The sequence below is a fragment of the Lepidochelys kempii genome, chromosome 28 (assembly GCF_965140285.1).
Source record: "Lepidochelys kempii isolate rLepKem1 chromosome 28, rLepKem1.hap1, whole genome shotgun sequence".
NCBI lineage: Eukaryota > Metazoa > Chordata > Testudines > Cheloniidae > Lepidochelys > Lepidochelys kempii.
The window spans coordinates 990,859-1,018,727 of NC_136407.1; the positions used below are offsets into that span (position 1 = coordinate 990,859).

Below are 27,869 nucleotides of genomic sequence, written 5' to 3' on the forward strand. Positions count from 1 at the left end.
GTTTAATAGTGCGGATAATAAATAAGCTACATTTCCCATAACGAATACAGGAGTGTACAACCACTGTCTAAATAACCTTTCCAGACAAGTTGAGCTAAGCCTTAGGCATCGAAAAGCAGCAAAACCGAGACAAGAATGCTAGCGCAGATTTTGCGTAGGGTCACTCTACCGTGAGATAAACAAAGGAATTGTCCAATAAACCTTTAGGGTCACTTCTCCTAGAGTTGAACAACAGAGCTCTCTTGTTAACTCTTACTGAACTTCACAAAGTATACGTTAAATGCAGTAAAAGCATGAATCAGTTGGGCCTGCTTTCAGCTAGGTACTTACACTCCTTGCTGGACATCGATAGGCTTATGCATGTGCTTAAAATCAAGCATGGGCTTATGTGCTTTGCTGGCCTCAGATATTACAGTACATGAGCTAACTGCGTACAGCCAGACTGCAAACCCCTCACTCTAATGCACGCTTGCCAAACATCTGGTCTATCCAGAGATGCTAGTCACAGCAGGCTATTATGTGACGCCTTCAAAAGCCCAACGCTGATCATTTTGCAGTGACAATAGACGGTCTGAGCATTGCCGAGAACCTGTGTTTTTATCCCGCCGCATTGGACGAGTCAGGTGCAACGGTGGATGGACCTCAGCCAGCCCCAGCCCTTGCTGAAAGACGCAGCACAAAGAGGGTAAGAACCCTGATTGTTCTCTCAGGGAAATTCACTGGCCCCGATTGAATTTCACCCTCGCTGTTTTCATTCATGTTGGCCTTCCGAAATGAGCCAGGAGGGGGGGCTTGGGTTTTCCAAAGAGTGCTGGAGGGTCAGGCGTTCGGCCCAAGGTATTTCCTGAAGGGTGATTACCCCGAAACTAGGGACAGGGGAACTGGCCAGAGCAGAACTGGTCTGGATTCGCACCCCACTCTCCCTGACACCAAGTTTTGGGGAAAGCCAGCAGTATCGCCTCTCCCCTTGGTGCCCCTCTTCACACTTACCTCACCTGGACGGCTCTTGCTGGGGAGAAGAGAAGCATATTCAAGTGTCCCGGGACCGGGCCACCCATGGCTTTTGCCCTTCCCGCAGGAAGAGGGGAGCGCAAGCTGTCTCCCAGGAGGGTAGGGTCCCACAGCCTTCCACCCAGGCAGAGACGGATCCAAACTTCAGCTCAGGTTTTGACAAGGTCCCAGGCTGGAGGCTTATCTGAGTATTTTTTGGTGGGAGGGTGGCCAGGGGACATGGTTTTGAGGCTGTTTCAGCGCGTGTCAGGGTGGCTCATCATGTCCAGGAGCTGAAGGCAGTAGATTCCTTGGACACGGTTCCCTGGGTTGGTTTGCGCTCTAAGCGTTCGATAACTAAAACACCCCTCCGATATGTAGGAGCGGGGTGCGGGGGAATACAGGCAGCCTCCTCTTCTACTCACTGAATCACTATGGAAACAATCCTGAAGTCTCTGCCGGTGTCTTTCTGGCTGCGGAGCCATGTCCCGAAAGCCCACAGAGAGCGTCAAAGAAGGAATCGGTTGCTTTCCTTGCCAAAAAAAAAAAACAACACCCAAAACCCAAGGCACGAAACAGTCAATAACCAGGAACTGAGCAGGCTCTCGGGGAGTTCGCTTTCCCGTCACCCGATGTCAGGAGAGGAGAGTTAATCCACTTTCAATAGAAGGCCTGCTGCAACCTTGCGTGGGTGATAGTCCCCTCCATCCCCCACGCTAATGCCGAGCACTTCAGGATCACTCTTCTGGCTGGTGCCCAAAGCCCCAGAAGGCTTCCTCAGGCCGGCACCTGACCAGCAGCTGGGGTCGGTCTCCCATGGCCACGAGGGAGGAGACCACCCGGCTTTCCTCGGGGGTCCCTTGCTGTGGCCGTGGCTCCTCTGAGGGCAAAGGAATGGAAATAGAAAGGGTTACCGGCATAATAGTTCCTAGCCCAGGTGTCCTACGCCCGAGTCCTGTACCTTATCCATCACACCGGACTCTCCTTGGAGGGTAAACGGACAGCGTCCCGCTGAATTGCAACCCTCCTTGGGGCGGCACTCAGCTGCTGGTTCACTGCCCCATTCCACACACCCAGAGCCTTACTGTGCATCTTCTCCAGGACTTCCAGTGATTACAAAGCCGGCCTTACCCCAAGGGCCGCTGTACACGTTAGGGCCCAGTCCACAAAAATCATAGAAATGTAGGACTGGAAGAGACCTCAGGAGGTCATCTAATCCATCCCCCTGCCATGCTGAGGCAGTATGAAGACCGCCCTCCCGTTTACTTCTGCACCAGGACCCGATTTCCAGAGAAAATGTCCTCGTTCTATGAGTCAAGGTCTTAACAATTCCTTTAATCACCAGATATCAGGGGGTAGCCGTGTTAGTCTGTATCCACAAAAACAATGAGGAGTCCGGTGGCCCCTTAAAGAGTAACAGATTGATTTGGGCATAAGCTTTCGTGGGTAAAAAACCCACTTCTTCAGATGCATGGAGTGAAAATTACAGCTGCAGGCATTATTACGCATGAAGAGAAGGGAGTTACCTTACATGTGGAGAACCAGTGTTGACAGGGCCAATTCAGCCAGGGTGGATGTAGTCCACGCCCAATCACTGTAATAAATGTAGTCCACTCCCAATAACACACACAGAGGAATCATGGGGCTTTTCATTCCTTAGGTGGACTACATTTATTACAGTGATTGGGAGTGGACTACATCCACCCTGGCTGAATTGGCCCTGTCAACACTGGTTCTCCACTTGTAAGGTAACTCCCTTCTCTTCATGCGTAATAATGCCTGCAGCTGTAATTTTCACTCCATGCATCTGAAGAAGTGGGTTTTTTACCCACGAAAGCTTATGCCCAAATCAATCTGTTACTCTTTAAGGGGCCACCGGACTCCTCGTTGTTTTAATCACCAACCGTTGCCTGGGAAGTGAAAACCCAGCTAGGTTTGTTCTGCCTCTGACGTCATCAGGATGAAGATTTGCCAAGTGGGTCCGAGCAGACAGTTTGGTCGGAGATGTCAGAGGCAGAAAGGGATGCGGCTTGCTCTTTCCTAGCTGCACTGGCCCTGCAGATCTAAGGGGTGTCACCTTGAGAGCAGGTGAAGTCATCCACAGAGAAGAGAGAGGGCTGTGTTTATAAAACTGCTTGAGAGGAATACAAAGGGACATGATTACAGCTGGTTGATTCAAAAAAAATTTTTTTTGGGGGGGGGGGGGGGCTGGAAAATGCCAGTTCATCAGAATTGAAACTTTTTGCAGGCCAGGGCTAATTTAAACAAATATTCCTGCTTTGAAAAAAACTGGGGGGACAGCATTTAAATTGTGAAAACCGGCTGTTTTGACATTTTAAAAATGAAGGTGTGAAATTACTTTTTATTTTGAAATTGACGTGAGTTTGTCATTTAAAAAATGTTAAAAAAAAAAGTGAAAATCAAAATGAAAAATTTCAGAATGATTGAAAGGACAGATTTCGATTGAACCGATCCAAACTGATTCCCCCCCGCAAGATGTTCCATTTGCAAACATTTTGACTTTTCCTCCTGACTTGGGACAGGGAAAATTTACAAAATCTCAGAGATTCTCACAGGATGGGAAAATCATTTCCCACCCCGCGCTAGAGGTAATAAAGTTATATGAAATGATAAAAGGGAAGTAGGGTTGAACCCTTCCATTCATTTATCCATAACACAAGAACAAGAGGGGTATTCAATTCAACTGGAAGGCAGCAAATTAAAAACCGCTCAGAGGAAAAACTTGTCCACACAAGGCACAATTAGCCCATGTAACTCACTGCCACAATATCTCATTGAGGACAGGAGTGTATGTTAGACACAGAGGTAATTGTTTTGGTTTATTTGGCATTGGTGAGGCCTCAGGTGGAGTACTCTGTCCAGTTTTGAGCATAACACTTTAAGAAAAACGTGGACAAATTGGAGAGACCCCAGAGGAGAGCCACAAAAATGATCAAAGTTTTAGAAAACCTGACCTAGGAGGAAAAGTTCAAAAAACGGGGCACCTTTAGGCTGAGGGGGGACCAGATAATAATCTTCAAATATGTTATAAAGAGGGATAGTGATCAATTGTTCTCTATATCCACGGAGGACAGGACAAGAAGGATGTGGCCTAGTTTTCAGCAAAGGAGATTTAGATTAGATATTCGGAAGCACATTCTGACTCTAAGGACAGTTAAGCACAGGAACGGGTTACCTAGGGGGGTTGTGGAATCCCCATCCCTGGAGGTTATTAAGAACAGGTTAGACAAACACCAGTCAGCAAAATGGTCCAGGTTTACTTCTTCTTGCCTCAGCACAGGTCCCTTCCAGCTCAACATTTCTATGATTAGCAGGATTCGGGAGGCTAAAGAGAACATTCAGAGTGAGACTAATCAGGATTTCCAACTCAGCAAGAGGTTTGGAAGGGATATGACACCTCCTGCCTTAAGGCATGAGTCAATCCCCCAGTAATTGGAGGTTAGGAATATGGTTCCCATGGGGTTTCTTGTTCCATCATTGAAAACGGGTTATAGGACTGGCTGGACCATGAATGAGCCGCTTTCCCTATGTTCTGAGCATGACAACACTTTCCAGTGCCACCGTTTTCCATCGGAACAAAAACCGGAATGTGCACCTCACACAGTGAACAAGAGAGGTTTAAAAAGAACCCCTAAGCCCATTCATTCACCCATGTGAGTGATCCACACACCCCACTCACCTGCCCGCTGCTGCTAACAAAAGACTCCTCTCCACAGAGCCAGAAAGGTCTTGGTTTTGTCAAATGGCTCAGCAGGTCCCTTCCGCTTTGCAATTCTTCTGCGAGAGAGACAGCGGCGCCTTCAAGCCCTTCAGAGTTGGCTGGGGATCCATATCCACCCCATTTCCACCGCTTCAACCTGCAAAGCACCATGCACACAGCACAGTGTTTGCAAACACTCAAATATGCCCCAGGAGTACCGAGAGGCCTGAACTGAGATTGGGGGCCTGGTACCGTAGATCCTCAGAGTTACGAACTGACCGCCCCAATGACCGTTTCATAGATTCCTACGCTGGGGGAGACCACTGTATAACCCAGGCCAGAGACCTGCCCCGAAACATTCCCAAGAGCAGACCTGTTAAGAAAACACCCAATCTTGATTTAAAAATTGACAGTGGTGAAGAATCCACCCAAAGATGGGTGAACGATTCCAATGATTAATTACACTCACTGTTAAAAATGTCTGCCTTATTTCCACTCTGAATTAGTCTAGCTTCTCCTTCCAGCCATTGGACCATGTTCGACCTTTCTCGGCTAGATTGAAGAGCCCGCTCTTAAATATTGGTTCCCCCCTTGTAAGTACGTATAGACTGCAATCAAGTCACCCCGTAACTTTAATTACTCAGGTTGGAAGTTGGCTGGGACAACGAGATTAACACCTGACTTAAAACCGCCGGGATTATTTAATTATTGCAAAGATCCGGGAAGACAATTCCCCACGGCAGAGCGCCCCCTAGCACTACACGGCGGGATCACAGTCAACCCTGCCTGCCAGGGCAGAGCGCCCCCTGCTGAGCCCCCCGCCCCCTGCAGCACAGCGCCCCCTAGCAGATATTGCAGCGAGTGCGCCACCATTACCTCCTGACGCATTATAGCGTCTCCAGGAATTAAACATTAACCTTTAATTAAAGATTATGTGACGTGATGAATCTCCAACCAAAACTGGCAACCCGAATTATAAGGGAAAACTGAAGCCCTCCCCTCCAGATGCCAAACCTGGCCAAACCTGCATAGCTTGCAAGATTTAAAACCCACAGCAATCAATAGTTAAGAAGCAAAAAAGATAAAATGACAGCCTCGAAATCAACAGCAACAAAGGCACCTTGCCAACGGCACGAAGGAGTGTTTGGGATTTCTGACAGAAAGAGATGCAGTCCTCCAAATCTTTCTGCCCCATCACTTCGGTCTCTTAGATCAGTGGTTCTCAACCAGGGGGACGTGACATAAAAAGCACTAGCGAAGTCAGGACAAACTAAAATTTCATGCAGACAATGACTTGTATATACGGCTCCATAGACTACACACTGAAATGTACATCCAGTCGTTATATTCCAGTTGATTGGTTTTATAATTGTCTGGTACAAATGAGGAAGTCAGCCGTTTTTCAGTCACAGTGTGGCTGGGACACTTGCATTTTTAGGTCTGATTTTGTAAGCATGTCGTTTTGAAGTGCAGTGAAACTTGGGGGGGTAGGCAAGACAAATCAGACTCCTGCAAGGGATACAGGAGTCTGGAAACATTGAGAGCCACTTAGTCAGGGGGTTGTATTGGTTTAACATAGTGAGAGACGCCAGGAGCTCAACCGATTTACTTTAAGAAAGAGAAGGTACAAGGGTGACTTGATCACAGTCTATCCTGGGGAACAGAAATTCGATGCTGCAAAGTGAAGCTAGACAAACCCAGACAAGGCCTGAGAGTTTTATCACTTTACCTGGGTATGTACACAGCCCTCCGTCTTAATGCCATTAATGGTTTCGCTGCATTGACTGACACTGGGCAATGCAGAAATAGAGAAACAACACAAGTCCCACTCATTCCCCTCCCACAGACGCCCGACCGATCAATAAATTCAATTCCATACTGATCAATGCTGCTTTGCCTTTTCTTCAGATCCTCCAGGTGGTAACAGACCGAAGTCACACTACCGTTCTCCAGTCTCTTTCGTTTCAGCCGGCCGCTTCTCCTCCGACACAGCTCCCGAGGAGAGGGGAGTGCCCGCGGGACAGCTAGCACTTGCCAGGAGCCTGCGTCTGTCTGAGCATCGGGCCTGTGGACGGCTGAGCTAGACCTCTAAGGGGTAAAGAGAACATAGGAATTGCCGGACTGGATCAGACCCCAGTATCCTCTTTTCAGAGGAAGGTACAAGAACCCCGCAATGGGCTAATTTGCCCCTACATTAGGTTTCATACTGGTCTCTAACAGAGATTGGCTTGAACAATGAACCGCAAGGACTAATATCCCTCAGCATGAGCTATCATAACTCTGGATAGTCTCACCCATATAAACGGCCCGCCCTCCTTTGAACCTTTCTGCCTCCTCTTCCTCGGTAACTTCAAGTGGCAGGGTGTTCCACAGGCCAGCAATGCACTGTCTGGGAAATTATTTCTTTTGAGCCATTTTGAATCCACAGGGAAAGTGTCCCTAGGCTCTGTTTGCCAGAAGCTGGGGATGGGTGACAGGGGATGGATCACTTGATGATTCCCTGTTCAGTTCATTCCCTCTGGGGCACCTGGCATTGGCCACTGAGAGAGACAGAGAGAGAGACCCTGGTCTGAATCAACACCTGCCATTGGATCCTACACCTTAAAACCAGGAACCACCCAGAAACTGAAGCTATTAATAAACAATTTAAGTTGTGGGAGTGCCTAGAAGCCAGCCAGGCGGGAGCCTCCTTGTGCTAGGCCCGGTACAGACATATAGTCCCTGCCCCCAAGCTAAAAGACATCACAGGTGGATGAGATGAAAAAGCAGGTCATGGTGGGAGGCAATGTAACACAAATAATACAACACATGCATTTTTCAGCTGATCGGGAGCAGTGTTTTCGGGCTGCCGTGTTCTATTATGGAAGAGGTGAGTTTTGAGGAGGGACTTTTATTGGCACATGAAGGATCTGTCTGCCAGGGTATTCAACCAGTGCTCCATGAACGGCACCGGCTGGGTTTCCTGAATTGCTGGAAGGTCTGGTCTACACTGCAGACCTACACTGGTATCGCTCCATCGCTCAGGGGTATCCACACCAGAACCAAAACCAGCGAGAGACAAAGCAGGCTGCTCCCTAAGTCAGAGGCACAATTCACTCCACCTCGGCCGGATGACAACACAGGACACAGATTGCATGCTGCCCTAAAGAGGCCCCTGGCCTGCAAGCAGGACCAGACAACCCCTTAGGTGTCCATTTTTACACAGTTTTCAATCCACCACAGTCACCTGAAATCATCCTGCCCCAGCTGAGATCAGCAGATGTGCTCTCAACTGTCTGCCAAGCCATAAGAAAGGACTGCTGCTGGTCAAGAGTTTCCTGGTACGGGCCCACTGTAGGACACAGGAATTTACCCGATCCTTGCCCCCAGGAATCAGGCCACTCGTGTTCTTCTCTCTTTACCTTGGCCCCTGACTCCCAGCAAGGTTTTTCAAGCCTCTCCTACTAAGCATGCCGGTTGCAAATTGGCTCTTAGCACCAGCTACACCCTCAGTCTCACTCGTAATGAGCTAAAAATCAACTCCCCAAAGCCAAGAGCCTTCCTAATTAACAGCCCTCGCAGTGCTAAGTGGGGAACAATAACAACACTTGGAGAGGCACTGGGTGCCCTACAAAGATAATTAATCAAAAGAGCTAGTCGGGAAGGGGGACAGGGCGGGGGAGAAACCCAGCTTACATTTTTAATGGTTTTTTTAAGGGAGATTTACTTGTACACCTCCTCACAGCTTTGCAGGTGGGTGGTAGATTTAACCATCATCGGAAATGTCTCAAGGACTCGTAATCATCCAGATTGGTTTGGGGCTTGAAATCCCCGGGCCTGGAAGTCAGGCTAGTTCATCTGTTGATCCCTTCTGGCTTTAAACTCAGTGAAGCTATGAAGCCACCTGCGGTTTCCCAGGTCAGGCATCGACCTGGGTTCAGTCACTTTGTGCCCTGCTTTATGCCTGTTTCTATTCCACTTCTTTTATCTCTCTTCTCTGCTACAGAGGCACCATGTCACAAAAATTAAGGTGAGTTTTGCACTTAAAGTTGGGATCCATCCTTTTTTATTACATTGGTAACATACAGTTATGTCCTGCCTAAAATTCCAGCCCTTATTCTTCGAGCGTGCAGTGAAATGATTGAAAATTTTCAGGCAAGTCTGTTAATTAGTTTAGGAGTTAACAATTAATTAAAACAGTGTCCTTTAAGAAATGTAGCAGTCTGTCTCAGACCCCCTTTTGTGTGTCCCGAATGATCTCTTAGGGCACATCTACACTGGCAGTGTTACAGAGAGTGCTGAAGAGAAACCGCTGTTGTGTGTTCACACTGTCAGCTGCCTGCGCAATAAGGTGTTCACACTTGCGGTGATATCCGGAGAGGTGCACTCTGGGCAGATATCCCATAGACCGTCTACTGTAGCTCACAAAAGGTTATGCTCAAATAAATTGGTTAGTCTCTAAGGTGCCACAAGTCCTCCTTTTCTTCCTCTTCTGCTGCTAAGAGTTGTGGGAAGGCAGAGGGGGTCGCGGGGCATCCTGAGTCCTGTCCCAATGCCCCGTGATGCATGGCTTCGCATCCCAGCAATCCCTGTGCTTCCGTCCGCGTTTGGCGCCATCTTTCAACGGCTTGTGTACTGCTCATGCTGCCTCTGTCGGGCTGCAGGAATGGATTCCGCACTGCTGACCAGGATGCTGCTCGCTCTGACCAACACGTCACGAGTGGCAGTGGAGTTATTCCTTAAACTCCAAAGGCAAGAGGAGTGCGACATCGATCTCGCCACGCGTAGTAGCTATGACAGGAGAATGCTTGTGGCATTCACGGAGGTGCTGACCACAGTGGAACGCCGCTTTTGGGCTTGGGAAACAAACAAGCACTGAGTGGTGGGATCACATCGTGATACACGTTTGGGATAACGACCAGTGGCTGCAGAACTTTCACAGGAGGAAAACCACATTCATAGGACTGTGTGATGAGCTCGCCCCAGCCCTGCGGCGTAAGGACACGAGACTGAGAGCCGCCCTGGTGCTGGAGAAGCGCGTCGTGATTGCACTGTGGAATCTGGCTACTCCAGATTGCTACCGATCGGTTGCTAACCAGTTCAGAATGGGAAAGTCGACCGTTGGAGTTGTGTTGATGCAAGTGTGCAGGGCCATTAATCGCAACCTGCTCCAAAAGACCGTGACTCTGGGCAACGTGCGTGACGTTGTGGATGGCTTTGCACAAATGGGCTTCCCTAACTGTGGAGGGGCGATAGATGGCACGCACACTCCAATTCTGGCACCAGACCCCCCTAGCCACCGAGTACATTAATCACAAGGGGTACTTCTCAATGGTTCTCCAGGCACTTGTGGATCACCGTGGGCGTTTCACGGACATTAATGCAGGCCAGTCCAGAAAGGGGCATGACGCACGCATCTTTTGGAACAGTGGCCTGTTCAGGAAGCTGGAACTTTCTTCCCAGACCAGAAGATCACCGTAGGGGAAGTCAAAACGCCCACTGTGATCCTCGGAGACCCCGCTTACCCTTTAATGCCGTGGCTCATGAAACCCTACACAGGGAGCCTTGACAGCAGCAAGGAGCAGTTCAACAACAGGCTGAGCAAGTGCAGAATGACTGTTGAGTGTGCTTTTGGCCGTTTAAAAGCTCGCTGGCGATGACTGTATGGGAAGCTGGACCTGGCCAACGACAATATTCCCATGCTTATAGCTACGTGCTGTACGCTCCATAATATTTGTGAAGGAAAGGGTGAAAGCTTCACTCAGGGCTGGACTGCAGAGGCTCAGCGCCTGGAGGCTGAGTTTGAACAGCCAGAGACCAGGGCTATTAGAGGGGCGCAGTGTGGGGCTGTAAGGATCAAGAATGCTTTGAGGCAACAATTTGAAGCTGAAAGCCACTGTGATATGCATGGAAGTGCAGTGCTTGTAATGCTAGGAGGGGATTATGATTGGTGCAGACGATGCAATATGAAGGTTTAAGAAAATCACCTGTTGCTTTGCAGGGCTCTGGTTGCTTTCAATTAATGGACTAAAGATTGCTTTCAAACCAACACAATCCTTTTATTAAAAAACAACCGGAGAAGAGAGACCAACAAAAAAAAACAACACCACATCAGCACTGAAGGGGGATGGGGGAAGGGAGGGTCCCATGAGGAGGTGGGGTCCCGGGACGGTTAAAGATTTGTGTATGTCCAGGTATCATATCCAACCTTCTCCTTTGGAGTACAACGCAGAGGATACTGTTCTACAGCAGGGCCAAACTACAGAAAGGCGGGTGTTGAGTGCACTGGGCACTGGGCGTCTGCAGGGCTGGACTGGGATGGGGCAGGAGTGGACGGCAGCAGGTACAGACTGCAGCCAGGAGGTTGATAAGAGTGTGTTGGCGGTGTTTGGGGGGCACATGGGAAGGAATTTTGCGACAGCGGCTGCAGGGGAGGGCAAGTGCGGAGCTGCTCAGTTTGCAGAGCTAGTAGCTCCTGGAGCATGTCTGCTTGGCGCTCCATAACCTTTAAGAGCCGCTCTGTGGCTTCGTTCTGGTGTGCCGTGTTCTCCTTTCGGTCCCTCTTCTTGCTCTCCGGCCACTCCTTCAATTCCTGTTTTTCGGCCGCAGAGTACATCAGGACTTCATGAAGAAAGTCCTCTTTAGTTCTTCGTGGCCGCTTTCTAATTCTGTGCACCTGTTCAGCCGGCGATAACAAAGAGGGAGGCTGGGCTCCCAAGGTCATCTCTGTGAATGCAAAACGCAACATTTAACAGAAGCAGTATTGTTTGCAACACAGACCACTGGTTCAGTGCTTTAAAACACAGCCCCTCTTCACATACCTGTCACTAACTGGCTGACCCCAGGCAAGCACACATGAGCCACGAGACCCCCAGAATTGTGAGTAACCGCAGGGGCAGGGAAATCACTGTTCCAGGACTGTACTGTACACTGGGCATGTGGCTTTTCGGGAGAGCCAGCTTGGGCCGGGGGGGCGCTTATAATCATTACTGTCCCCACATTTTCCACAGGCTATGTTCATTATGGCAGATATCTCACTGCTGAGGGTGAGCAGGGAATCAAGGGAGGGTCTTCTCCAAGCCTGAGGCTTCCACCCTAGCCCTTATGCAGCTCGCCTGTGTGCAGCAATGGTTTCCACCCCCAACCCTCCCACCCGGTGACGGCAGAGTGGCCCGGGAAAGTTACTCTTAATGGGGCAAGAAACAAAGCAGCTCTGCCAAAGAACCTGCGGCAGCGGATTGCCCAGTGTCTCCATAAGAGTTTCCTGGAGATCGCTGAGGCAGATTCCCGTGAAGTGAGGGAGTCAATCAACACCCTGTTCCACCACTCAGACTAGGCACGCGGTGGTACGTGTGTCATACAGACACAACCTGCTTTCTGCAACCCTTCTGCACCCAACAACTTGCTTCAGCGATTCCCAAAATCAAATCCACTTACCAGGGGCCTCCTCTCCTGTTTGCGCTTCACCAAGCTCCGACATCTTTGCCTGGCTAGGCTCCTCCGGGGTAGAGACGAGCTCCTGGCTGCCTGCATCCCTGACCTCCGAGTCATCCTCTGCCTCTGGGTCCCCCTCCACATCCTCGTCCAAGATTTCCTCCTCCTGGCTCGGTCCACTCTTGACTGGCACGCGAGACACTGCAGTATCCACAGGGGCCTTCGCAGTGGAGGTGGGGTCCCCACTGAGTATCGCGTCCAGCTCTTTGTAGAACCGGCAGCTCATGGGCGCAGCAGTAGGCATTTGTGGCAGGCGTTTCGCAGCTCCTTCACTTTGACCCTGCACTGCCGTGTGTCCTGGTCACGGCCCCTTTCTGTCATGCCTCATGAAATCTGTCCACAGATATCACAATTCTGACGGCTGGAGCACAGCTGGGATTGGGCAGCCTCCTCTCCCCAAATGCCGACGAGGTCCAGCCGCTCGGCATTGCTCCAAGCTGGGGATCGCCCGGTGCGCGGAGCAGGCATGGCCACCTGGAAAGATGAGCTAAGACCACTGCACGCATCACCCGAGAAAACAGGAACTTGCCAGTGTAGACAAGGCCGTAGCAACAGAATAACACTGACTCTTCCCATATCATTAAAACGGGTGGAAATCATCTGCATAGGCTACCTCTGAAGACATTGTTTAAGGGTTATCAGTCACTTCGACTGTCATTTGGACTGTAAACTTTTTGAGGCAGGGTCTAACTCTTAGGTGTTTGTATACAGCCCAACACAATGGGACCGGGATCTCAGTCAGGGGTCTGTACCGCGCCCTGCACAATCGGGAACCTGATCTCAGTTGGGGGCTCCATAGCTGGTACTGTATTACCGATAAAAATCATCTTCTGGGCTGGAGCATACCCATATGCACCCCAAAAAACTCCAGAAAACTCTTTGAATGGCACCTTTTCTGCCAATCTTTCCTGCCTCCTCCGCCACGCACAAACCAGAGATCCAAAAAGCCGTCACTTAAGGTGCTCGGCATCACAACGCGAACGATCTTCAGCAAAAGGGGGAGGGGCGGGGAGCAGGGAGGAGATGGTGGAATCTTTGCCCACACAAATGATAGAAAGCGATTACCATATGTATAACTTCACATCGTTAATCGTGGGGGCCCGGTAGGTGCTAACGCGATTATCGCACCAACTGATGAGTGGGACTGTGGGGAAGACAGTTTGGGTAAGGGACGTCTTGGGGGGTGGGAGGGCTGGAGAGAGAAAGCAGCAATGAGTGGAGAAGAATTGGGAGCCTGAGTGAAGGTCTGTTGCACAGATCAGCCTTAGCTTCTGCATCACTTCTCAGGGGACTGACAGCTATGCAGGTACATAAGGTATTATTTTTAATGATGCCTGCCAGAAATAAATTTTATGCAAGCTCAGAGAGCAGCAGGAGGCCAGTAATTGGCATGCATGATAACATGAGTAATATTTTTAAAGAGAAGGGAATCTGGGGGCGGGGATGGGTGGGGAATAGCTCTTCAACTAGCCACAAAAATTTTGAACAGTGACTGTTTCATCGTCCTGGTAACAATAAACAGGAAAGGGTAAAAACATTTTTATCAAGGGAGCTGGTGCCCCCAATGGGTGTTCTCCCACAACTTGGAGAAAATGAGCCAGATTCTGAGCTCAGTTCCATGGATGTAAATCCAGAGTGACTCCACTGAAGTCAGCAGGGGTTGCTCTGGATTGACACCAGTGTAAACACGATTAGACACTGGCCCAGTTCGGATCTCAGTTGGGGTCTGTGTGGGCCTTCATTTCAATTGCAGCCCCAAGGTGCTACCATGATGCAAATAATCACAAATTGAAGCAGGTGTCTAAGGAGTGCTCCAGCCAGGTAAGTAATCCATTACTGCACTCAAAAGGGGTCAGAGCCCATGGAGCCGTGAGCAAATTAGGTTTGCAAAAAGCTTTACCAATCAGGATCAATTCTATTTGCATGTCCCTATTTTTACACGGCATGTTAGTTCCACCGGAGTTGAGCAAATCATTAAAAACACCCTCATGCCTGTGTGAAAACGTACCAGCAGGGGTGAGGCTTCCCTGTATTCTTCCATCCAGTGCGGGCTGCAAGATAAATACATGTTGTTTCAGCTGTGCATTAGCTGTTTCTTCATGGTTCCTAAAAGATGTTCGTTGGCAACTCGAAGAGAAAATACGTTCATTAGCCACTGGCACATGATAGAAAACATAACCGGAGGGTTTGGATAAAAGCGGCCACTCAAATCTTGGCATATGCTTTTCCAACACCCACTGCGATTCATTCCAGCATCTGTGTAACTCAGGGGTGTCCAGACGTTGCAAAACCAACAACAAACCACCCGGTGCTTAATTTGCATTGAATTTGCATAACTCCTAGGCCATTATGCTAATGACACCGAACCTGGGAACAAACGGGAGAAGCATGAATATACATGGCTTATAGGGAACAATAATCAAGGGATGGAGCGATTGAAAGCTGTTTGGAGCAGAGACGGTGTTTTTCTTCTGTGTTTGTACAGCACCCAGCACACCTGTCCGTGGCTTGGGCTCTTCGGCACTTCTGTAACACACCTAATAAATAACACATTGTGACGAAGTGGGACTGTTCTTAATGTTTCCTCCAAATATTGTGGGGCTGCCTCAGTTTCCCCTAGGCAGTTCTTAAGTCTCTAGGGGGTGGGATAAGGGGGTGTGATCGTTGCAGAGCCCTAGAGGGCAGGTGTGTGCAGGGGTCTGGACACAGAGAATGGCCAACACCCTGTTTCCTGGCCACTGATGGCCTGGGCCCTTCACCCCTGCGAGGTGAGAGCTAAAGGGTTGGAGAACAAAGGAATCCGGTGACCACCTGGCCCGGGAAAGGGACAAAGCCCAGAGGAGGAGGGGCTGGAGGGAGATTCAGTTTGGGGCTGGCTGGGGACATAGAGTGAAGGGCAGACGGGGTTGTCAGGCTCACTGCCCCCCAAAATGGACCCGGCTGAGGGGTCCTGTTCTCTGCATCTACAAGCTCTGTGTTAGACCAAGTTCCTGTCATCTAATAAACCTTCTGTTTTACTGGCTGGCTGAGAGTCCCGTCTGACTGCGAAGTTGGGGGGCAGGACCCTCTGGCTGCCCCAGGACCCTGCCTGAGCGGACTCGCTGGGGGAAGCACACGGAGGTGCAGAGGAGGCTGAAGGCTCCGAGGTCAGACCCAGGGAGGTGGAAGCAGTGTGAGCTGTGTGTCCTGCAGACAGTCTGCTCCCAGAAAGGAGACTTCCCCAGAGTCCTGCCTGGCTTCATGGGGAGCAGTTCCAGAGCATCGCCCAGGGACTCCGTGACACACATTTTCCTGTTTGTCATTGTTTCTAATACGACAACAGCGAAACGCACCAGCCCAAGTCAGGGCCCCACTGGGCTGGGCGCTGTACATACATGTAGCCAGAGGCAGTCCCTGCCCTAGAAAGATTACAGTCTGTGTGGGCAACAGAGAAGGGCAGAGAGGGGAAACTGAGGCACAGCGAGTAGTAGTCATTTACCACGGGCAGTGGTACAGCTAGGGCAGAACCCAGGCTGGGTTGATGGCAGTGGGAAAAGGTGGGACAACTACATGGGGAAACCAAGCTCAGGGGACTTCCCCAAAAATCATCTGTGTAAATAAAGTGAAATGGGATGGGGCCTCACATTTCTCTCTACAGGCCTGAGCATAGCCACTTGCCGGCACAGTCTCTCCCAGCTACAGTCTCCATTCCCCGGGGTGGAGATGGTGCTTATAAAATGAGCCCCCAGAGGCTTACATTGAAGAGGGCTGCGTCGTTTCAAAACCACCCAGCCGGGAAGCTATAGTTAGAATCCACCCAGGCGCTGCCGTATCATAGCGAGGTACAGGCATGAAAAGGGTTATGTAACGGGGTCAAATACGTGTGGATTCGCGCTAGCACCAGAATATAACTCTGCTGAGCGGAGGGATGGAAAATGTTGTCCGATGTGTAGGAAGCACACCCTTCCCTACCTTGGCCGCCGGCTGAGCCTGCTCCAGAATTCATCAGTGTTGTAACCCGGGTCTCGCTGATGGGTGGGAAGCTCCATGGTGTTAGATTCTGGTTTATATCTGCTTACCGTCTTGGACTGCCTGAAAGCGAGCCAGCGAGCAAGCATGTAAACAGGCAGAATTAAACAGAACAGTGGTTCGCAAGCTATTTATCATTGTGGGCCAGATATGCGGCCCACAAAGCGTTACCTGTGGTTGAGAACCACAGTGCCCCCCACCGAACCCCTGCCCCACAAACCCCTATGCCCAGTGAACTCCGCCCAGAGACGCCAACACAGAGTGGGGCCAGGAGCAGAGAGCCGGGCGTGGGGCAGGAACCCCAACCCCGGATCCCGCAGTGCGGGGCCAGGGAGGCAGCCAGGACCCAGACCCCAAACCCCACTGTGTGCACGCCGCAATTTGAGAACCAGTAAAATAGAAGCTAACAGGGGAAGAGACTGGGAGTATATTTTAAAGGAAAAACTCTCAATATATTTAAAAAGAAAAGGGGGACTTGTGGCACCTTAGAGACTAACCAATTTATTTGAGCATAAGCTTTCGTGAGCTACAGCTCACTTCATCGGATGCATCCACGCATCCGATGAAGGGAGCTGCAGCGCATGAAAGCTTATGCTCAAATAAATTGGTTAGTCTCTAAGGTGCCACAAGTCCCCCTTTTCTTTTTGCAAATACAGACTAACACGGCTGCTTCTCTGAAACCTGTCAATAGATTTAAAGAAATCCAAAATAACTCCTTACCTGCGTTACTCATCAAGGGCCTGATTAGATTGATAGATCCATCCATCAATCCCCATAACCTCCGTTGAGCCATCCCCATCTATATATCTATTCCTATCCATCCACCCCATGCAAACCCCTCTGACTAGCCTCCTCCATTCATACCTATCTATCCGTCTACGGAGATGAGGTAGACAGACAGATGGATAACGCATATGCTTAAGGACCTTGGTGAATTGGGACCCCAGTTTCCAGGCATTCGAGAGTCAGTATTATTTACAGGTATAAAGCACGGAGAGGAGAGGTGCATTGCAGATTGCTTTTGTTCCAGCTCTCTAGCTAATGCAACAGGAGTTTCTTCCTCTTCTGCACGGTGAGAAAATTAACCTCATGTTGGTTCCTCCTCTTTGGCCCTCGGCTTGTCTCAATCAGTTTACAACAAGCACATCCACCCCTCAGCCCATGCCAAGTTAGGCCCACCTCCATTTACAGACAGAAGACACAGAAAAAGAGGGCAAACAGACCAGACATTCCCTGAAATCGGTCTGTCTTTGCCAACAGCCAAACACGGCATTGTCGCAGAGGGGAAATAATTGAGCTGATAATAATGATGGTGATTAACTACACAGGTTCTTTCCCACCCGAGTGGCAACGCCAACGCACGCATCCCTAATTAGAACAGCTGGAAAGGAGATGGCACAGGATAACACACAAGCAGTCTCAAGTCAATGTCTGAAAACGTGGAGGCAACCGTGGTGCCTCAGTTTCCCCAGGGGGTGAAAATACCTCCCTCAGAGTGCAGTGGTGAGGATTAATTGGCTCATGCTTGTAAAGTGCTTTGAAATTCTATTACCAGCAGGAGAGTGGGGTGGGGGGAGAGAAAACCTTTTGTAGTGATCAACACCCATTTTTTCATGGTCTGTGTGTATAAAAACCATCTTCTGCAGTTTCCACAGTATGCATCCGATGAAGTGAGCTGCAGCTCACGAAAGCTTATGCTCAAATAAATGGGTTAGTCTCTAAGGTGCCACAAGTCCTCCTTTTCTTTTTGCGAATACAGACTAACACGGCCGTTACTCTGAAACTTGAAATTCTTACAGGCTGATGAATGTGCACAGGAGAAGCTGCAACTTCTTTAATCGAGCGGAGAAAGGCATACCGAGAAGCGACAGCTTGGGAGCCATTTCTTGTCTACACTAGAAAAGGTTTGCCAATGTAGCCATACTGCCAAACTCGCCTAGGGTACATGCAGCTTACACTGGCAAAAACCTTCACCTGTACTATGACAGCAAAAGTTTTCGAGAGTGGACCTGGCCTGGGAGTTAAATTCAGACACATTAAAATTAGAAACAAGGCACAAATGTGATTAGCCACTGGAAAAAACTCCCCAGGGCAGTGGTGGATTCTCTGTCTCTTGATGTCTTTCAGTCCAGACTGGAGCCTTTCTGGAAGACACTTTAGTTACTGGGCTCAATCCAGAGGGAACTGGGTTGAATTCTGCGCACTGAGTTAAACAGAGGGGCAGACTAGAAGAGCGTTGAATGGTCCCTCCCTTCTGGCCTTTGAATCTATGAACCTTCTACTGCTGGATAAAAGCAAACACGTGGGTTATTAAGCCAGGCAGAGGAAGAAATGTAAAATGCCAACTTGTAGCTAAACAGAGGTACAATATCACCCATCCACCCCTGAGTACAAAGGTACGGCTGTGGCACGAAGCCAAGAAGGTAACAATCCTTGGCAAATGTATCCCTGTAATGCTATTTCTTCTCTTCCGGTAGGGGAGTATTATTTAGGGGATCATTAAGTTTAATAATGTTAAATCATTAAACAAAGAGAGCTTTTATACAGTGGCAGTGGTGAACCCTGTCTCACGTTGCCCAGTTCCTTCTTGTTTTTGAATGCTAGTTATGCAGGTGGCTCGCACTATTCTGTAAGCTGCCAAATTAAGTCCACACACTTTACACGAGCGTCTCCTTGCATGGCTTACACACACAAGTATCCTTCCATTGCTGGAGGGGGATGGGGACAACAGTCCCGCTTGCTGTAGTGTGATGAACAGAGCTGGAGAAAGAGGGTCAGGTTTCAGGAGGGACTCATTTGGGGGTGACCCCTAGGGTTCAGTAAGACAAGCTGGGTCTAAGCGCCTAACATGCAAACTCTGGAGCCTCCTATAAAACTGGTGGCTCAGTAATTTATACTGGACTTGGAAAAGGTTCAGAAAAGGGCAACAGAACTGAGTAGGGGCTTGGAACGGCTTCCGTATGAGGAGAGATTAATATGACCGGGACTTTTCAGCTTGGAAAAGAGACGGCTAAGGGGAGATATGAGAGAGGCCTATAAAATCATGACGGGTGTGGAGAAAGTAAATAAGGAAGCGTTATTGACTTCTTCTCATAACACAAGAACTAGGGATCACCCAATGAAATTAATAGGCCACAGGTTTAAAACAAACAGTTTAAAACAAACATTTCTTCACCCAACGCGCAGTCAACCGGTGGAACTCCTTGCCAGAAGATGTGGTGAAGGCCAAAACTATAACAGGGTTCAAAGAAGAACTAGATAAGTTCAGGGAGGACAGGTCCATCAGTGGCTATTAGCCAGGATGGGCAGGGATGGTGTCCCTAGCCTCTGTTTGCCAGAAGCTGGGAATGATCAACGGAGGATGGATCACTTGATGATTCCCTGTTCTGTTCCTTCCCTCTGGGGCCCCTGGCATTGGCCACTGTCAGAAGACAGGACACTGGGTTAGATGGACCTTTGGTCTGACCCAGTCTGGCCGCTCTTATATTCAGCACATTTACTAAAGGTTTTTTGTTGTTGTTAATGAAACATAGGGAGGGAAATGAGATTTGAAAACCCCCATCTCTGAAGTGACCTTCTGTATGCAACACCGGCATCTCAGCCTGCTTCCGCGTCATTTCTTGCTAACCAAACCCTGGCTTAATATGCAATGTTCTCACAGGGACCTCTGTTTTAGCTCAGAGGAGAGTTTACATCCCTTCAGGGGAATGGCGAGCCAAATCAGGACATCTGGTCACCTTACTTCCAGTCCTGTATTCCTATGATCACCCTTCTCCGCACCTATTCAAGTCTGAGTTCATCTTTCTTGAACATGGGTGACCAGCACTGTACACAGTATTCCTGATGGGGGTCTTACCAGTGCCTTGTACCGTGGCATTAACGCTTCCCCATCTAGTTAGAAGCAAGCCATCGGAGACTTTGCATGCTTTTACCTACCGCAGCAAAGAACAATACGCTCTGTCTTTCGCAACTAAGCTATAGACCAGCAAACATCTGGTGCTTAGAAAAGTTGTGGGTCTAGCCAAAAGGTTGAATGAATCTCTACACTGGAAGCTACATGGAGATCATTTTAAAAGTGCCTGGATGCACTAACCCAAGGTGTTAATGAAAGTCAGGAGTGAGGCCCCCCAAAATTATGACATTGGCTTAAAAATCCAGTGATTTTAAAAGTCTGTTAATAAGTGTTAGGACTGAGCTGATACCTGGGTTTTTTTGAGCCTTTAGGTCTCACGTTTTCCAGCTGTTTTCTGCAACTGCGAGGGCCTGAAATTGAGCTCTCTTAAAATCTTTAAAAAAAAAAAGCTGAGCTTTGTATGTTATAACATGACTCCAGGAACTGGGGCTTTAAGAAAAATATCAAATATTGTGAGACTCATGGTAAAATACTGGGAATTCGTGATGCTGAAAGGGGTCGATTTCTTAGTGCTGACTTCACGGCATTTCAATACACCGTACAGTCAAAAACAAAACTTTTTTCCTGACTCAACTCATCTCTGCCACCTGGTGGAAATATTTCCCAGTGAAAATTAGAACAATTTTTTTTTTTAAATACTTCCTCTTCAGCTGCCCAGATACTAGACAGACACATATTGTCTAGATAGACAGACCTGCTGGACACAGATAGAAAGAGAGGGGGAGACAGACAGACAGATGGATCCATCAGTCCCCATACACATCTACCAATCGATCCGCCCATCCCCAAAAACATCTATTGATTGATCCATCGATCCATTCCTTCTGTCCATACATTTCTCTCTCTCTCCATCTCTATAGCTATCCATTCATCCCATACATTATCTATCAGCCATCCCCATCCACCCCTTTTATCTACCCCATCCATCTACCTATCTCTCTATCCATCCCCATCCACCCCCTCTACCTATCTCTCTATCCATCCCCATCCACCCCCTCTACCTATCTCTCTATCCATCCCCATCCACCCCCTCTATCTTTCTCTCTATCCATCCCCATCCACCCCCTCTATCTTTCTCTCTATCCATCCCCATCCACCCCCTCTATCTAATCTATCTATCTATCTATCCCCATCCACCCCCTCTATGTATCTATCTATCCACCTATCTATCTCATGACTCTGAGAGCAAACACACAAAACTCGCTTAAAAACGCAGGTTACCCCATCGGAAAGGATCCTTATACAAACGACTCCCTCTGAATTTAACCTGTTTTGTAGTAATTAATTAACATACTTAGCAAATGGGACGAAGGACGTGCAGGTGTCCTCCTCCATGCCTGGCTGCTGCTGTGATGGTCCCCAGGGTTTTCCTTGATCTCCCCAGTCGTGAGCTCCCCTCTGCTACTGTGCTGCGGGGGGGGGGGTTCCCCTTAATCCTGCAGGGTGCAAACCAATAACATGGGGTCACATGTAACTCAGGGCAGGCCACGCTCTCCGGGTACCACCCTGCCGTGCCTCCGTACCGACCCTTCCCTTGTGGTTATCACAGCTGTGCGTACGGGCACCCCGATAATTCACCCGTCTGTGTTCCTGCCTATCATATACCCCTGAAAGAATACCCACTGCCCGCCATGGGCCGCCCCATAGACCGTGCCCGGCTCCTCTCCCCACCCAGCTCCCTTTATGTCTCTTCCTCCATGGTACCTTCACCCCCTTAATAACCCTTCCATGGTAACCCTCGCCCCATTAACACCCCCTCCATGGTACCCTCACCCCATAACACCCCCTCCATAGTAACCCCTCACCCCATTACTTCCCCTTCCATGGTAACCCCTCGCCCCATTAATATCGCCTCCCTCATCTCCCCCAGATGATCCCCCCCTGCGTGACACTTTGGGGCACCGGTGCGGGGGTCACTCCTGTGAGTCCCCTCCCCATATTGGGGGACCCGGCCTGTAGAGCAGAAGGAGGGTGGGCGAGAGGGCTCTGGGTTGTTACTGGGGGGCGCAACCCCCTTTCCCCCTCGCACAGCCATGGGGAGAGGGTGCGGGGGGGGGTACTGCCCCCTTTTCCCCCACCCCCTCGCATGGCCATGGGGACAGGGCATGGGGGCGGGGTACTGCCCCCTTTCCCCCACCCCCTCGCAAGGCCATGGGGACATGGCGGGGGGGTACTGCCCCCTTTCCCCCACCCCCTCGCAAGGCCATGGGGACATGGCGGGGGGGTACTGCCCCCTTTTCCCCACCCCCTCGCACGGCCATGGGGACATGGCGGGGGAGGGTACTGCCCCCTTTTCCCCACCCCCTCGCACGGCCATGGGGACATGGCGGGGGAGGGTACTGCCCCCTTTTCCCCACCCCCTCGCACGGCCATGGGGACATGGGGGGGTACTGCCCTCTTTCCCCCACCCCCTCGCATGGCCATGGGGACAGGGCGTGGGGGGGTACTGCCCCCTTTTCCCCACCCCCTCGCACGGCCATGGGGACAGGGCGTGGGGGTACTGCCCCCTTTTCCCCACCCCCTCGCACGGCCATGGGGACATGGCGGGGGAGGGTACTGCCCCCTTTTCCCCACCCCCTCGCACGGCCATGGGGACATGGGGGGGGGGACTGCCCCCTTTCCCCCACCCCCTCGCACGGCCATGGGGACATGGGGGGGTACTGCCCTCTTTCCCCCACCCCCTCGCACGGCCATGGGGACAGGACGCGGGGGGGTACTGCCCCCTTTTCCCCACCCCCTCGCATGGCCATGGGGACAGGGCGTGGGGGGGACGCTCGCACCGGGGCGGCTTCCCCTCACCTCAGACAGCACAAGCCTGAGGGCTGGAAAAAGGCGGGAAAAGCCGTTGGGGGGCTGGAAAAACCGTTGGGGGGCTGGAAAAAGGCGGGAAAAGCCGTTGGGGGGCTGGAGAAACCATTGGGGGGGCTGGAGAAAGGTGGGAAAAGCCGTTGGGGGGCTGGAAAAACCGTTGGGGGGCTGGAGAAAGGCGGGAAAAGCCGTTGGGGGGCTGGAGAAACCGTTGAGGGGCTGGAAAAAGGCGGGAAAAGCCATTGGGGGGCTGGAGAAACCGTTGAGGGGCTGGAAAAAGGCGGGAAAAGCCGTTGGGGGGCTGGAGAAAGGCGGGAAAAGCCGTTGGGGGGCTGGAGAAAGGCGGGAAAAGCCGTTGGGGGGCTGGAGAAACCATTGGGGGGGCTGGAGAAAGGCGGGAAAAGCCGTTGGGGGGCTGGAGAAACCGTTGAGGGGCTGGAGAAAGGTGGGAAAAGCCGTTGGGGGGCTGGAAAAACCGTTGGGGGGCTGGAAAAAGGCGGGAAAACCATTGGGGGGCTGGAGAAACCGTTGGGGGGCTGGAGAAAGGCGGGAAAAGCCGTTGGGGGGCTGGAGAAAGGCGGGAAAAGCCGTTGGGGGGCTGGAGAAACCGTTGGGGGGCTGGAGAAAGGCGGGCAGCTGCTCCTTCGAGCCCGGCGGGTCAAACCCCCAGCCTGCCCGGCACTCGGACGGGACCGGGGGCATAGAAACCCCTCAGCTCCTGGCTCCGGGGCCCCCCCATGATCTCTAACATCGACCGGCGTCCCCCTGGCCGCACGTCACCCCCCTAAGGACGCCCGGCGGACGGGCTCAGATCCGCCCCGCCAGCCCGCCGCGGCGCCCATAAATCGGGCTGGCCCAGCCTGCCCCTCGGCGGGAGCGGTGGTGGGCCGGGGGTGGCGGGGTCCCCGCCCGTGCCCCTCTCGCACGTGAAAACCGTGAAAAGCAGCCGGCGTGTCCGCTCACGGACCCAGAGTAGGCTGGCTCCTCCCCTGGCTCTAACCCCCAGCCCCTACTCCGCTCCCAGAGCCGGGGAGAGAACCCAGGCGTCCTGGCTCCCAGCCCCCCCCTGCTCTCACCCCCCAGCCCCCCTCCCTTCCTAGAGCCGGGGAGAGAACCCAGGAGTCCTGGCTCCCAGCCCCCCCGCTCTAACCCCCCAGCCCCTACTCCCCTCCCAGAGGGGGCAGAGAACCCAGGAGTCCTGGCTCCCAGCCCCCCCGCTCTAACCCCCCAGCCCCTACTCCCCTCCCAGAGCCGGGGAGAGAACCCAGGCGTCCTGGCTCCCAGCCCCCCCTGCTCTAACCCCTCACCCCCCCTCCCCTCCCAGAGCCAGGGAGAGAACCCAGGAGTCCTGAGTTTCACACCTGCAGCCACACCTCCTAACCTCTGGCTACGGCAGGCAGAGGCCAAAGCCGCTCTTACGGTTTTAGGAAGCAGAGGCCCTGCGGCTCAGGCAGGCCAGGCTGGGTTCCCATCTCCACCACCGAGTCCCCGTCCAGCCTTGGTCGAGTCCCTGCACCTCCGTTCCACCCTCCGTCAAAACGACGCGCTTACAAAATCAGACACGGAAAGTCAGACTCGGCCCAGCCCCGCTGCGACTGGAGAGTTGCTGAGGTCCTCATCTGGGCTGCACGGACGTTTAGTTTGCTGACTTTGCTACTGGTTTTTATCTCACCTGGTAGGTAGGCAAGTATCTAGAGGAGCTGATGGAGCCCCTGGAGGGCCTCTGCGAGCCCCCGGGGTACCGCGAGTATAGACCATGCCTGCGTTTCACTGGGACAGCTGCCTTGGTTAGCGGGCGATTTTAGAGCCGGTAATGTAAACTCTCCCCTCGACATGCTGACCAGCCCTGCTCCGTTCTTTGCTTCTCTTCCCCCAGCTCTTGTTTCTTGTTTTAGACCCAGACTGGAAGCTTTTCGGGGCCAGCCGCCATCCCTTGGTCTGTGTCCGTGCAGGGATCTCAGCCGGCGGGGCACGCAGGCCTCATGGCAATGCAAATAACAAACCCGACAAGAGACAACTGGTGAGTGCGGAGACTGGGACTAAGACAGTGGGTGAATCCTGACCCCTTCTAGCCACCTGCAGTCAAGCAAAAGTACACACCGCCGGGGTACAGGCCCTGGTTTTCCCTGTTTCCCCGCGCACTAGGGAAACGCCAGAGTTTTCTTGAACACAACAGCTCACACCTTATCTCGCGCGAGCCCTTGGCCATCCTTTCCTGAGTTCCCTCGTATTTTTCCCCGCCAGGAACGTTTTCGGCCGGCCCAGAGCGGCTGGCGTCGTCCAGGATGAAAGGGAAACAAGCAACGTGGGAAGATCAAAGCTTTTGGTCTGTCCCCCATAAAAATGTTTTTTTTAAATCTAGGTCAGTATGATGGGAGCAGGGTGGGGGTAAAAATGCGAATCACGGAAAAAGCCATAAACCTCCTAAAGAGGCGGCTTCCTCTCCAAACAGATTTTCTTACTCATTTCTCCCAGAGGCACAAAGCGTTGCTTGCGGCAGGGAGAGAAGAGGGTTGCTCAGTAGCTGGGATACCTTCATTGTTAAAGGCTTCCCCCCGCAACCAACCTATCCTAAAGGATGACCCAACACTCTCACAAGTCTTGGGAGACAGGCCAGTCCCTGCCTACAGACAGCCCCGCAACCTGAAGCAAATACTCACCAACAACCACATACCACACAACAGAACCACTAACCCAGGAACTTATCCTTGCAACAAAGCCCGTTGCCAATTGTGCCCACATATCTATTCAGGGGACACCATCACAGGGCCTAATAACATCAGCCACACTATCAGAGGCTCGTTCACCTGCACATCCACCAATGTGATCTATGCCATCATGTGCCAGCAATGCCCCTCTGCCATGTACATTGGTCAAACTGGACAGTCTCTACGTAAAAGAATAAATGGACACAAATCAGATGTCAAGAATTATAACATTCATAAAGACAGGTTTCAGAGTAACAGCCGTGTTAGTCTGTATTCGCAAAAAGAAAAGGAGGACTTGTGGCACCTTAGAGACTAACCAATTTATTAGAGCATAAGCTTTCGTGAGCTACAGCTCACTTCTTCAGATGCATATCGTGGAAACTGCAGCAGGCTTTTTTTACATTTTTTTACAGGCTTTTTTTTACATTCATAAACCAGTCGGAGAACACTTCAATCTCTCTGGTCACGCAATCACAGACATGAAGGTCGCTATCTTAAAACAAAAAAACTTCAAATCCAGACTCCAGCGAGAAACTGCTGAACTGGAATTCATTTGCAAATTGGATACTATTAATTTAGGCTTAAATAGAGACTGGGAGTGGCTAAGTCATTATGCAAGGTAGCCTGTTTCCTCTTGTTTTTTCCTACCCCCCCCCCCCCCCCAGATGTTCTGGTTTAACTTGGATTTAAACCTGGAGAATGGTCAGTTTAGATGAGCTATTACCAGCAGGAGAGTGAGTTTGTGTGTGTATGGGGGTGGGGGGGATGTGAGAAAACCTTGATCTATGCAGGAAATAGCCCGACTTGATTATGTAAAGAGTTGTCACTTTGGATGGGCTAGCACCAGCAGGAGAGTGAATTTGTGTGGGGGGGTGGAGGGTGAGAAAACCTGGATTTGTGCTGGAAATGGCCCACCTGTTGATCACTTTAGATAAGCTATTACCAGCAGGACAGTGGGGTGGGAGGAGGTATTGTTTCATGATTTCTGTGTGTATATAAAGTCTGCTGCAGTTTCCACGGTAAACATCTGATGAAGTGAGCTGTAGCTCACGAAAGCTCATGCTCAAATAAATTGGTTAGTCTCTAAGGTGCCACAAGTACTCCTTTTCTTTTTGCGAATACAGACTAACACGGCTGTTCCTCTGAAACCAACACTTAATACTGGGGCAGATCTCACCATAATATGCTGCTTCCCTCTCCTTTCCGCCAGGCTCGGGCGAGCCGCGAAAGCAGCGTCACGAGCGTGCGTTGCAAGGAATAGGGCAGCCCCCCCTGCTTTCCAAGCGAGCGGTTCAGGCTCTCGGCTGACTCAGGCAGCCTGGGTCAGCTTCCCTCCTTGTCCGAGCCAGGGACTCGGACTCTCTGCAGCCACGGCCGTGTCTGTCACACTCGGTGGTGGTGGTGGGGATTTTTCCATACACGCCCCCCGTGCGTGGCAGTCCTGGGGCGATCCCGGGGGGAAGTGACCCCATGGCTGGTATGTCATGGCATGTACAGATTTGCAGAAGGTTTGCTGGGTCACTTTGAACTGGAAACAGGGTGGACAGGGATGTTAACAGCAGGCCCCCACCCCAATGCATTGCCCAGTGGGGCGCCCCTGCCCGACAGCCTACAGCTGAGCAGCCCAGTTCTCCCCAGGGGGGCCCCCCCAACAGCTCTCCCTAGGGGGGCCCCCCAACAGCTCTCCCGCTACATCACTCAGCAACTGCTCTGCAGGGATTTCTCCCCAAGCATTGCTCAGCAAGGGTCCCTCCCTCCCCCCACCCAGTCCCCAGGCATTGAACCCAGCCCCCCAACATTGCACCACACCCCAGGTTCCCCCCCCATGCATTGCAAAGCCCCCCGAGTTCACCCCCAGGCATTGCAAAGCCCCCCACGCACTGTAAAGCCCCCCAGGTATTGCAAAAAACCCCAGGTTCACCCCAGGCATTGCAAAGCCCCCCACACATTGTAAAGCCCCCCAGGTATTGCAAAGACCCCCAGGTTCACCCCCAGGCATTGCAAAACCCCCACGCATTGTAAAGCCCCCCAGGTATTGCAAAGCCCCCCAAGTTCACCCCCAGGCATTGCAAAGCCCCCCACGTATTATAAAGCCCCCAGGTTCTCCCTAGGCATTGCAAAGCCACCCCCAGGCATTGCAAAGACCCCCAAGTTCACCCCCAGGCATTGCAAAGCCCCCAGGCATTGTAAAGCCCCCCAGGTATTGCAAAGATCCCCAAGTTCACCCCCAGGCATTGCAAAGCCCCCC

The 27,869-nt window shown here is 51.4% G+C and overlaps 1 protein-coding gene across 7 annotated transcripts in view; it reads right to left on the reverse strand.

Moving 5' to 3' along the window:
* INCA1 (inhibitor of CDK, cyclin A1 interacting protein 1) overlaps nucleotides 1-27,869 on the reverse strand; it is a 28,059-nt gene continuing 190 nt past the window's right edge. The window contains exons 2-11 of one of the 7 annotated variants that reach the window (XM_073326531.1): nucleotides 26,799-27,149; nucleotides 25,721-25,802; nucleotides 24,586-24,989; nucleotides 24,333-24,459; nucleotides 21,400-21,541; nucleotides 16,136-16,255; nucleotides 14,193-14,235; nucleotides 6,591-6,799; nucleotides 4,691-4,868; nucleotides 1-1,870 (exon numbers count right to left, since the gene is read on the reverse strand). In XM_073326531.1, coding sequence (XP_073182632.1) covers nucleotides 1,640-1,870; nucleotides 4,691-4,868; nucleotides 6,591-6,799; nucleotides 14,193-14,235; nucleotides 16,136-16,255; nucleotides 21,400-21,440 — 822 coding nt within the window. In that variant the 5' untranslated portion in view covers nucleotides 21,441-21,541; nucleotides 24,333-24,459; nucleotides 24,586-24,989; nucleotides 25,721-25,802; nucleotides 26,799-27,149 and the 3' untranslated portion in view covers nucleotides 1-1,639. Of the gene's footprint in view, nucleotides 1,871-4,690; nucleotides 4,869-6,590; nucleotides 6,800-10,740; nucleotides 11,417-12,127; nucleotides 14,893-16,135; nucleotides 16,256-21,399; nucleotides 21,542-24,332; nucleotides 24,460-24,585; nucleotides 25,667-25,720; nucleotides 25,803-26,798; nucleotides 27,340-27,869 lie in introns of those variants that run through there. The other 6 variants (XM_073326532.2, XM_078850994.1, XM_073326536.1 and 3 more) reach the window with 6 other exon arrangements.